The sequence below is a fragment of the Onychostruthus taczanowskii genome, unplaced genomic scaffold (assembly GCF_017590055.1).
Source record: "Onychostruthus taczanowskii isolate IOZ18803 unplaced genomic scaffold, ASM1759005v1 scaffold91, whole genome shotgun sequence".
Lineage (NCBI taxonomy): Eukaryota > Metazoa > Chordata > Aves > Passeriformes > Passeridae > Onychostruthus > Onychostruthus taczanowskii.
Window position 1 is genome coordinate 1,406,660 of NW_024507105.1, and position 12,655 is coordinate 1,419,314.

General features: G+C 42.7%; 1 protein-coding gene across 2 annotated transcripts in view; it reads right to left on the reverse strand.

Annotated features, from left to right (window-relative positions):
• Positions 1–12,223, reverse strand: part of IKZF3 (IKAROS family zinc finger 3) — a 34,328-nt gene extending 22,105 nt beyond the window's left edge. The window contains exons 1-4 of one of the 2 annotated variants that reach the window (XM_041426453.1): positions 12,177–12,223; positions 7,733–7,839; positions 6,789–6,842; positions 5,432–5,542 (exon numbers count right to left, since the gene is read on the reverse strand). In XM_041426453.1, coding sequence (XP_041282387.1) covers positions 5,432–5,542; positions 6,789–6,842; positions 7,733–7,839; positions 12,177–12,223 — 319 coding nt within the window. Of the gene's footprint in view, positions 1–5,431; positions 5,543–6,788; positions 6,843–7,732; positions 7,840–11,420; positions 11,439–12,176 lie in introns of those variants that run through there. The other variant, XM_041426454.1, reaches the window with a different exon arrangement.
• Positions 12,224–12,655: the final 432 nt, after the last annotated feature.

Sequence of the window (12,655 nt, forward strand, 5' to 3'; positions counted from 1 at the left end):
CAGGTGAGCGCAGCCACTCGCTGCCCCAAGGGAGAACAGCGAGCCCAGCTCCCAATTTACGAAGTTCCCAAAGTTCCTGCAGAGCAGAAGGAGTTAAAGCCGAAACAAGAACCGGAGAGAATGCAGAGTGGTGGGAGACGGAGCTGAGGACACGGCAAAGCTGCCCGGGGAGCCCCGGGTGAAACAGGCACCGAGTACCCCCTGCAAACTGCACAATTCAGTTAAAATTCAGTTTTAAGTTAAAAAATTGAAAATTAGTCAGCAACGAGACAAAAGAGCCATCAATTCCAACGCTCAGGGAACTATTTGTATATATTTTAGCAACGTTTTGACTTTTGTGGATCTGTTTCCCTTTCTTGAAACTTTTCCAGTAGCACAAAGAGTGAACCTGTCCCTTCAACTCCCATTTTGTGCCAAATAAACAGTCTGGTTTGGGGGCAAAATGTGACTCATCCCCATTAACTGATTTCCTTTTCACTAATCTGTATTTCCAAAAATAGATTATTTCCTACAATAACATGTGATTGGAGTTCCCAGAGCCATTTTCTGCATCTTCACTTAATTTCTGCTGAGGGATCACAACTCATTTGTCTTGGACTAGATTTTATCTAGATGCCAAATGAATAAATAATTCTCTCACCTGTAATTTCAGGGAATTATATTGTATGGATCCAAGATACACATTGTAGAAGAAGTGAAAAAAAATGGAGTTTTAAAAGTTATGGAATGAAGGCCATCATCTATTGAATAACTGTGCATCCATCCTCTTTCCAGCCCTTGTTCTGTCTCAAAGCTTCCACTGGGAGTCAGGATATCTCAAAAGTAAATTCTATTTTCTAATCATTATAATGGGTTAATTAGAATGAGAAATAGCTGCACTTTCTGATTATCTCCAGGCAATCAGAGTATCCGAGTGGCTGTGTCAGTGCTGAGTGCTCAGGATAGTCCAGCTGATGTCAATCATTTACAGGCTGGGTGACACCACCGCCCCGTTGATGTCACCGAGCGTGCCTGGCAGCATTCCTGCCGCTGACGGCACAGTCTGAAGAGTTCAAACAAAGTCAAGAGGATCGTTTGTTGATAAGGAAAACGCGGCTTTCAGTCCCAGTAGAGCCCCCAGAGAAGCCTGACCCGTTCAGCACAGGCTCCTTGTTGGGTTTAACACTACAGAAATCCCCTTGCAGTGAACTTCTGCTGATGTTGTGAGATAACCCCAAGTCCCATGAGCGCCGGGGCTCGAGCTGGGCTTGGGAGATGAAATATTCTGATAAAAAACGGCACTTCCTCTCCAGGCTGATAAGTGCATGTTCTTGCAGCACCGCTGGAACCTCGCTGAGCGCCCCAGTGAGGCTCTGTCACCTCTCCTGCCTCACTCCAGCCTTTCAACCGCCCCCCTCACACACCTCAGTGCAGCAGCAATTAACATCCATAAACCACAAATGCGGCTTTTATCTCTTTTTAGCTCACAACCATGAAAGCTCGCTGACATTCATAACACCCCAAAAGTTATCTGCCTCAACAGCTGAGAGAATTAAGACATAATTAAACATTCGTGCTTGACTGCGACTCCCAGAGGAAGGAACGTGGCTTTTTTAATTTAATTTTTAAATTAAAGATGTGTCAACTTTGGCCACCAAAGGTAACAGTGTTGGGGGCACATAAAGAAACAAGGGAAATCAAGAGCTTCCCCCCCGCTCTCATTGCTTGTCTCTTTTCAGACTAGACACAGGAAGCACCATGGGAACGCTGTATTTTTATGGTTGCAGGCAAGCATACACCATGTGCACCACAGCGTGCAGCTTCCAGTCCCTTGAGGCAAGAAAAGGGGGTTTTGTTTCTTTTTTTTTTTCCTTCTTCCCCATCAAGCTTTTAATTACCATTTTACTATAGCCTGCTGCCTAATTGTTTGCCCGATACTTAGCACTGATCATCATGGAAGCCTGTTTAACAGGGGGGTGGAGTAGGAGAAGTTGAGTTGTTTCCATGGAATGGCATCTCACCTGTGTCAGGACACACATAAAAAGCACCATAAGCTGGTGTGTTTGCACAGGCTCAGAGAAGTACAAATAGAAAACTGTTTGCTGGAAAAGTGGATTTTTTTCATACCAAATGAGCTTCAGTGATGGTGTTTCAGCCCTATACATTAATTTAGTGCTTTTGTTAACAGTCTGTAAGATTTTAAAGAGACCCCAGCACCACTTTTAGCATAAAAGGCTCCACCAAACCAAATCAGACAACATCTAGATTTAAACAGGTCCAGCTTCTGCTCAAAGCCTCAGACTAATTCCCCACAACATATTCACAATGCCACCCATGAATAATGCAAGAATCACAAAAACACGCAGTCCAAGAAACTGGGAGATTCCTACTCACTACGGATGGCTGACAAGACATGGAAAAAACAGCCATAATTGTGCTGGAGAAAAACATGTTACAGACATACTAAGGCAGTGGAAAGCAGGTTATCGAAGGCCTGATCTCTCTCCATGAGTCAGTGGCCTCGTGTTCCCATGATGGCCTTCGGCAGATGGAACAAAGCCCGGGGGCACGGATCATGCGGGGGTTCAGGAGAGAAAAAGGAGAGGTTTCTGTGTCAGGCTGTCATCAGCGATGAATTGGGAAGGTGCTGGAGTGGAATTGCTCACTCACAAACATGATTAACGTTTGTGAGAACCACATAAACATTTTTCATTGTTTCTGTTTAAATTTGATGTAAAATGAGGGATTAGTGATCGTATTAACGTGCCAAATAAAGAAACTGAGCTTCTTGGTTTTTATTAACCAATAGGTTTTTCAGGTGTAGGCAGAACATAATCCTTTTCCCAAAAACCACCACCAATACTGGTGATAGTTCTATTTTGTGATCCTGGAGAATATTATATATTCATTTTACCAAGGTTAGTGATCCCCAAAAGATAATCCTCCCACCAGGACAGCACTGTCAGAATGTGGTTTCATTTATAGAAATCAGACAGTAGTTAGTGACCCACGAGGACTGCTCAGGGACTAACAGAGCTGCTGTTATTTTATAAAGGGCATGACATGAAAGCTGAGATTATTTGTGAATTTCAGTCTCCAACAGCAACTGAACTGGTGTTGTTGGGTGGAAATTTAAGTGCACCTACTGATGGTTTCACGGCCTGGAGTACTAGCACAGCATGCTTAAATATTTAAGATTTATTGTGCTTCCGGTATCAGAATGACTGCAGAGAGCAGTGTGTGAAGCACTGAAGCAAACACTATGTATATTTTATTTTGTGCCATTTCACATGGAGATGCTGGAGGTACCTTTTTTGTGCATTTGAAGCAGCTTTCTCCTTGCAGTCGTGGCTTTATTCCTACAGTGAGCAGCAAGGAATGGGGCATTGTTGTACTGAAGGTTCATATTCACTTTATAATGAATGAGCTCTAATGGTAAGGGAGGCTGCTGGAGGGAAATTATGTTTTATTGATATTTATAGCATTGTCTTTGAGATGTAAATGTTCAGTGTTTGCATTCCAGAACAAACGGTAAAGAGACTTTAAGAGATCAGCAGCAATATAAAAAATGAATGGTAAGAGCTCTACTGACGCAGTATCTCATGTGTCCAAGTTGTTCCTGACTTAAATGTATGGAAAAGAGGGTGAGAAATGGTACTGCAGGCACAGGGCAGCCAGAGAACAGGAAAAGGACTTGCTTCATGCCTGGACACTGCATATGAGCAGCATGGACATGCCTCCTGGAAAGGGAAGGTGGGAAGAAGCTACAACTCCTCTCAGGTGTTCAGTACTGAGGGGTTTGGGAAAGAAACCCTGTCCTGGCTTCCTGCACCCACAGCTCAGTGAGCAGGTGGAGTGAAGGGCTGGGACAGTGGGAAAGCACAGGGAGAAGTGAGTTACTGAGAGTGGAATTGGTGCAAGGGGTGGACAAACAGCTGGAGCATGGCTGTGAATATTTTATGTCCTGTGGGATCTGAGAGATCAGCTGCCTTCAATGTAGAAAATGCTCAAGTCTTCCATGTTCTGTCTTTTCTATTAAACTTCTGTATTTAGGGTAAGCAGAGCAGAACTCACCTGCCCAAGGCAGGCTCTATATTGCAGACATCTATAATGAGCTAATCTTGACTGCAGAGTCCTGCTAAGCAGCAGCTGCTCTGTGGACACGAGGCTTTTCATCCTAATCCAGACACCCACATTTGGTCAAAAAACCTGTGTGATGTCTCTCCATAAATTGTCCAGAAAGGCCAGACACCAGCAGTTCCAGATACTGGCACTGTAGATCCTTGAGTGAGATTCATCTCACCACTCCCTTGAGTGTTTTATGTTTGCTTGCAATTTGTTAACCAATAAAAACATTTGGTCTTTAATAATGAAAAAGCATAACCTCTGCAAAATAATCACATTAACATTAGAGGGAACAACCAAAGCTACTTGCACAGCCAAAACACATAATTCTTTAGTGATTTACTTGATTCATGTGATACAAACTCTACCTCAAACTCCTACCCAAAGCCACAGCCGTAATTTCCCTCGGTGCTGCTGCACTGCCATGGACTTGTGTGACAGAAAAGCCCTGTGAAACTGGTAACACCATGTGTGCTGTGCCCAGGACACGTGCCCCACATCCTCCACCAGGCACACTCCTCACTGGTTGTGGCTGAGGCCCCTGGCACGGATGAACACTCTGAGATCATGGGCAGGAACTGTTGTTAATGCTGAGATTTCAGTTTAGGAGCTCCTGCAGCATGGAAGAAACTCAACACATGTGTCATAGACACATGTAAACCCCTGAGCTCTGTACAATTGCCAAGTTTCAGGAGCTGCTGCTGTCATCTCTATCTATAAATGAAGAGGGCCTGCTGGTTTTTAAAGACAGTACATATTAGTTTACTATTTTAATTAATCCCTATTTTTTCTCTCAGACCTGTAGGAAGGGTATTTTCTTCAACAATAAACATGGAAAACTGACCAACCTCCCTTTCACCCCCCAGTTTAAAATACAGCATTGCTGCTACAGTTTTAAATTTTACAGGTCTGAGTGGTCCTGTGAATTTGAGATAACTTGTTCTTTCTTTCAAAAAAGGAATAAATTATCAAGTTATTTTTTAGGTATGAAAGTACTTAGCAGCATAAATTAAAATTGCAGTCCTAACACAGGATTTGCCTATGCAAACTGCTCTTAGGAATTTGTTAGCACACACATTAAAGGCTCACCAGATGCACTTGCTCTTTTATCTTCCCATCCATATTTCACAGATCCTGTAAAACTGACCTTGCTAAAATGCACGTGAGGTTCCCTGATGGAAAAGTGTTGCTCCTCTTTAGAGTGTGTTGAAATGCTCCAAATGAATTGTATTGCTATTCCTTTTAAAGCCATGCTCTCACAGCATAATCAGATGAATAAAAAGACAAAATACAACTACTCTTTATCAGAATTCCAACTCTACTTTACCTCCTGCTTCTTCATTAGACTGATTGTGTTCCTTCATATCTTCCACATTATCCATGCTTTCCATTTCCTGGGATTTGTTCAGATTACAGTCTGTCAAATCCTCTTGTTCCTCTGGAAAAAAAAAAAAAAAAAAAAAAAAAAAAAAAAAAAAAAAAAAAAAAAAAAAAAAAAAAAAAAAAAAAAAAAAATTAACTATTTCTTCTCCAAGAATATTTCCAGGTGATTCCCTCAAAGAAAGCACCTGCACACTCCCAGCACTGCTGACAGTACCCAAAATGTTATTTCTACAGATGCACTAGTTGCACTGTGGGGAATGATTTCACTTCCCAAAATCCTACACAAAATCTCACACACACCTGGAACACATTTTCAGCTTTTGCTCAGATCTTATTATAATAAAATCCAGTATATCTAACTCTATCATAGGTGCTTTGACAACTGCTGTGAGCAGGGATGGAGCTCCTTGGAGCAAGGCAAAAGAATCACAGCTCCACTTTGTTCTTTTGGGCAAAATATTAATAATTTTGGCCTTAAGCCAGAAAACTGCTCCAGCACATGTAATAAAGGCCTCTTTGAACCCACTTGCACTTCTCTGCTTATTCTAAATGTGTATTTTTAAGTATCAACATTATCATGCAGACCAGCATCCCAGAGATCCCTGCCTCTCTACTTGGAAATAAAGACACATTTTTAACTGTAGTGAAATTTATTCGGGTAAAGTGTTTGAAATAAAGCCTCTTTCATTAACCCATGATGCAAACTAGCTCCATATTATGTGTATTTCTGTAAATTTCAAATCAATATTTCATTCAAAAACAGACAATATTTTTTTCAAACATTATGGGAATTTTTAAAATTTGCAGTAATATTGTGAAATTGCTGGTGAATTCTTTAACTAACTGACAGCTGGATGGAAACACCTCTGATCCTTCTCAAGGTAAATATTACACTGGACCTGAAAAGAGGCTCAACTTTTTGATTAACAAGAAAGTGAAACACTTGTCAAACTCACTCAGGAGGTTTGTTTTCATATTTTTAGAAATGCAGTCAACCAAGAGAATTGTGTTATTCTTGCTTCCCTAATCAAAACTTCCAGTTTTCTCCTGAAAATATTTCCTTTTCTCTTATACAGTCCTTTTTTCCCACTTCACTATAAATTTCCAGTATTATATTGAACTTCCATGGTTTTATTTCATCTCTAAAATTTACTTTTTTTGCCTTTAATGCCTCTCTTTGTACTTTTGACTGTTCTTCAGTGTCCTGGGACCCTAAAGCAGCTGCAATTCATGAATTTTTCTCCATTTAAATATAAAATTGTCAAGAGAGGGTGGAAGAACACAACTGAACAGCACAGTACCTGCAGCTACGGGCTGTTCCTGAGGGTTACTGAGGTCCATTCCGGGCTGTGAATCTGCAAAAGACAGAAAAGCAGCCTGAGCTGTCTAATATTCAGAACAGTTCACGACACAGTTGTTACAATATTATAAATTCCTGTTTTCCTGGCTGAAAGTAAAATTGAGAAAGAAAACATTTCAAAGAAATAAAAACCAAATTAGTATCAAGCTTCAATTCTTTATATCCTGTGCCCAGAAAATGGATTAAGTATGATTTTCTAACTTCAAAAATTATAGAACAGAGTGCCTTAAGCTTTCGATTTGCTCAAGTACCCTGAGCACAGTGCAGCCATAGTAACCCCGTAGAAAGTTAATTTTTCTAAAGCACAAAGATATTTTTACATTCTTTTTCCAACACAAAGGGAAACCCCCATTATCTTCACAAGATTTACTTGGTTTTCATGGGAATGCAAGTCTAATTCCCACTGAGAAATTCCAAAGGGGATCAAATGCTAGGAATTTTAAACATTTTTCAGATGAATACCCGTGCAGCCCAGTTTCCCAGTGTGCTGGGGGCTCAGCAGAGCTCTGAAGCCAGCACAAGCTGCAGGAATTCCCATTGCCCAGTGCCCAAAATTCAGCTGTTGGGTTGGATTGGAGGCACAGACCTGAGCTGTCCCGTTATATCTTCACTCCAGACCTCCCTGCCTTGAGATTTCATTGTTAGGAGGCTGAATTCTTAACACAGTCATAGTTACCTGCTTCCTTCCTCCTTTCTTTCCTGTAGCTTTTTCCCCCTCTTTATTTTTTACATGCCATAAGATCTTTTATCAGCTTTGAACCTAAAAAATAATAGTTTCTGGACCAGGAAAATTTCTTCCTGGCAGTTACATAACAGAAACACCCAGGCAGCGGGCATGAGGTGTTAACCACGGGTGACATTTACCCCATAATTATCTGTCTTTACCTCCTCTGCATATGGAACTTTTTTGTGGTCTCTGCAACGTTAAAATATAAAGCTCTGGTAACTCTCCAGCGAGGCAGCATGGTATCAGAAGAGGTACTCCAAAAAAACTGCATGAATAGAGGGGGGGATAATGTGTGCAACAAAATAGAGGCCTTGCATCATAAAGATAGTCACAGAATTAAATGCCAAAAAGTTCAGACATTTAATGAATTGATATTTTGAAGAAAATAGGAAAGATCAAGGAACGGTGTAATTATAGCCCTTAATTTCTCATTTTCATTCTATTATGCCAGGAAAACTGAGGTACAAAGAAGCAAATGGACCAAAATGGACCAATTTCTGCAGCAAGTAATGCTGAGAAAAAATCAGTAAATTCTGGGTAAATGAACAAAATTTAATATTGATTTTAACTTTACATTGCAATAAATTGCCCAGAGAAGCTGTGGCTGCCCCACTGGAAGTGCTCAATGCCAGGCTGGATGGGACTTGGAGCAGCCTGGGGTAGTGGAAGGTGTCCCTGCCCCGGGCAGAAGGTGGAACTGGATGAACTTTAATGCTCTTCCATCCCAAAACCGTGATTCCATGAATACAGACACTTAAATTACACAAACCCTTGTAATTCTGCACATAATTAAATGAAATCTCCCTTTTTCTGCAACATTTGATTTTGGTTTTAATTGCATTTGGAATCCCTGCACAGTTGCCCCATTTGGGAGATGGGGGTCGAAGCCCCAGGCTGAAGCCCCAAGGTGCTCTTGAAACCTTGGCAGCAATTCTGAGCTCCAAGGAGGTTGTGGAAGAAAGAACTAGAATCCCTACATGACTGCTTAAATTCCAATAATTCTACAAATATCCTGGATAACTCTATCTTTTTAGAAACCATTGGATTCCTCAGGTTTCCCTGGCAGCTGCAGGACAACTTGCTGGAGAACGACATTGCCTGAACCCCGCGAGAGCCGAGCAGGACCTGCTCAGCCTCCTCAAACCCTCATCTCCACCCTGCTGAGATGGAGGCTGTGAATTTATTCATATTTTGTTGAACACAACAGTTTCATGCCCATGATGGCCGCTGGGCAGGATAACCCTTCAGAAGAGATAAGAACAATGACACACCACAGAATGTTTCTCTTCTTGCTTGAGAAACATCCTGGTCTTTGTCTCACTCTCAAGCCTCCAGCCTCCCCTCACCAGCACCTGCTTTCTTTACAGCATCAGTCTCCAGCAGCTTCTTAGAGCCTTAGTGGTCTCTTCATATTTAACCTCAGGTGTCTCTCCTCACCATCCCAAGCCAACTCCTTCATGGTGACAGGAGAACACGTGGGTAGATTCCACCCCTGATTCTATACCAACAAGGTTATTTTTCTACCAAATATTCAGAAAAACACAAGGCAGGAAATCACTTACAGAACACGTTTGTCTTCCCAAGCTTCAAAGAGCTCCAGTGGCTGGGGTGCATGGGAAGAGGACGCCCGTCTCTGTGTGCTGCAGCTGAGGCACAATGTGCATTTACAAAGCAGAAGTAAAATTCATGTGCTTTCGAAACCAATCCTTGGCCATCCTGTGTTCTACACCAACAGGCAAAGGGAGCCAAAATATTCAAATAGCTTGCTAAAAAAGTGCTGTGGTGTTTTAGTATGCAACACTATTCATACTTTATTCTGGTATTTGACCAGACCAGCCAACCAGAAATTTAACCCCCCTGAAATGGATATTTCTCAAATCACTGATGATCCGTTTCCTTTCTGTCCTTAATGCAGAATGGGAGGTATATTTTGAATTATTATAATTTCACCTGTTTGTCCCCAAAATGAAACCAGAATGCTGCCTTTTTCCTGCTGGCTGCACTTTTCATCTCAACAACACAGGGAAGGAGACACCTTTGAAAGTCCCATCTGCTCTTAGTCCTTCCATCACAGTATATGGAGCAGAAACAGACATTTTCCTTGTCTGAAGTCAGTGCCTTCACTGTGTACACCACTCAACCTCTTCCACCCCAACAAGTTTTTCACCGTCAGCTCACACTGAGCCTTTAAGGAGAGAAATTCTAGCTGATGTCTCCACTGAATATACTTCATCATCCACATCCTCCATGGTTTTCTGAAGAAGGCACCTGGGCCAAGTAAACTCTTTATGGGGTCTCTGATACTTTGCTGCTCTTAAGCACCATGCAGTATGTGAAACATCATGGGCATTTTGGGAAGAAATCCTGATCAGCACTGATATTATGCACTGATCAGCAGTGTATAATTGAGGATATTTTTCTTGTATTGGTGCATACGACCTTCTAAACCCAGCAGAATAATTCAGTAATTCAATATAGAATATCCTGAATCATAGAATACCTGAGCTGGAAGAGACTCACTAGGATCATCAAAGTCCAACTCCTGATCCAACAGGTTGATCCCAACCCAGAATCTGGAGGTGACAGCTCCAGCTGGACAGTTCTTTCAGTAATCACAAAACCAAACCACTCACAGAGAAATACAATCAAGTTAAGGACAAATTTTGGTTCAAACACCCACTCTTGCCAGGGCTTGTCTGCTCCTCTGCGACCCTACCAAACCTCCACACACTGGGTGTGGAAAATCCGAGTCAGCCGTGTTATCCCTCTGTCCTCAGGGCACAGAGATTCGTCCAAGACTCACGGAAACACTCCTGAAAGTTACTGTATCCAAGGACAATACATTACAACACTGTTGCACTAACTTCATCCCCAATCCAGCACCCTCAGGCGCATGAATGGATCCTCATCATCCTCAAGTACAGACCCAAAACCTGAAGGATCATTTCCATGTTCACTTTGAGCGCACAAGAAATAAGAACACCAAAGAAAGGACTTCTTGGATAACCTCAGTTATAGTGAAACCCTGTTATTTTCTAACTGCAGACTATTCCAATATGCCTCACAAATTTTCCTTCCCAAAAAGACAGCGATCCCGACTCGATCAAGAAAATGAAGCTGCATTTTTAAGTGGCAAAGTGTACCCAAATTCATTCTTTCAAATCATTAGTTTCTTCTCTCCAACAGTAAAATTCGCAGTTCAGTCAGATTCAATGAGTGATTATTTACAGGAAAATAATATAAAAGCCTTCAGCAAAGGAAAATGCATTTTTAAATAGGCATCTGCAGCTAACTTAAAATAACCAAAAGCCTCAAGTCATTGAGACAGGACAGAATCTAAACTGGCGCCCTTAAAGCACTGAACTGAAGTAAGAATCTCCACCTTTGAAACAAGAAACCAAGTGATGCTTCACAAAGCTTCTTTGCCAGGATTGTTAAAAACACCAGAAATACTGCTTTTCTAAGACAGGTAATTATTCCAGAACCCAATATTAACTCCCAGATCGGTTTTTGCTGGCTCTGAATATTATAAGCATGTCTTACAGGTGAGAAGAAAGAAGACATCCTTGAATTCGTTAAACCCCAGAATACGAACAGCAGATAAAGCACGCTCTAAACCCTGGCTTTATCACGCACTTTGTGAAATCTCTAAAATTAAACAGAGAGGGGGCAAAAAGCCCCGTTCGTTTCCCGTTTAATTGCTACACGCGATTCGATTTCTTTTGCAGAGCCTGCGAATTGTTTGCAGCAAGCTCTGAAGAAGCGGCTGAAAGCCCCGGAGCGATGGAGCCGCTGCGAGCCCCGGCGGGACAGAGGGTCCGGGGGAAGAGCGGGGTCTTTTCTCACCTTCCATGCTCCGTTCGGGGGTCCCAGCTCCACCTGCCCGCCCGGGCTCGGGACTGCCAGCGGAGCGCACCGGCCTCGCCTCCCGCCCGTCACCGTGACATCCGGCTCGGCGCTCGGCGGGCGGAGAGCGGCGCCGGGCGGCGGGGAGAGGAGCCGACCCCGGTCCCGGTCCCGGGTCCGGACCCGCCTGCCTTGGAGGCGCTGCTGGTGCCGCTCGCAGGGGACTCCTGCCCCTCGGGAGGCACAGCGGCCGGGCAGGGGGGCTGAGGGCACAGCGCCTGTTTTGGGAGATCGGGGGAGCCCCCAGCCACTTTCGTGCCCAGAATGGGCACACCCAGGACTGTGTGTTAAAGTTAAATGGCTGAGATAATAGTAAAGAGAACTCAGGTTGAGATGGTTTTCTTAAGAAAACAGTGTTGCTGTTTAGCAGAAAATCAAAGTACAAGGTTCTTCGATAAAATACAACAAATATTAATTTCAAAGTACTCTAGTACACACTCCAAAAAGGGGATCATTCCACACTGGGCCTGAACAGGGCTTGGAGAGACCTGACCGGGTGCAGAATATCCCTACTGGGGCAGAGGGTAGCAACAAGTGACATTTAGAGGTCACTCCAGGCCCAAAACCAGCTAATGAAGTGAGAAATGAAATCGGGATCTGAGCTCATCACTTGGATCTAAACCCAAAGGCAGCAAGAGCAAATTATCACAGATCAAGAGCAGGATAACAACATGGAAACATGATTCTCCTACTCACTTCCTGTGTGGTGCCAACGGCTGCTTCTTACACTGGTGCTTTTCCATTGCTTGGAAAAAGATTCTAGAAATAAAATGTTAAAAAAAAAAAAAAAAGGGGGATAATCAAGCAATTCTTGGCTATTCCAGACAATCTCTGTAATCCCTTTCCAGAATCATTTCATAATTAGTCAGGTTTCCTGCTTCTACAAATTTTAAGGAAGATCTGGGATTGCTGTGCAGCAATCAGAAACCCCTGGTTTCCATCCCAGGATTATCCACGGCCATTTTCTCTTACTGCCAGACTTGTTTGATTTAAATCCCTATTTCCCCTCATGTTTGCCCTCAGAGAAACAATTGTATCTTCACTCTGTTTTTATTTTAAGTGCACAATCAAACAAGCCTGGCTTTCCCAGGCTATAAAAACCCCCCTGTGCTAATTGTGACCCTCCTGTTTGTGATCCCACCTTTGGATCACTCACCTGAAAGATCAGAGATAGA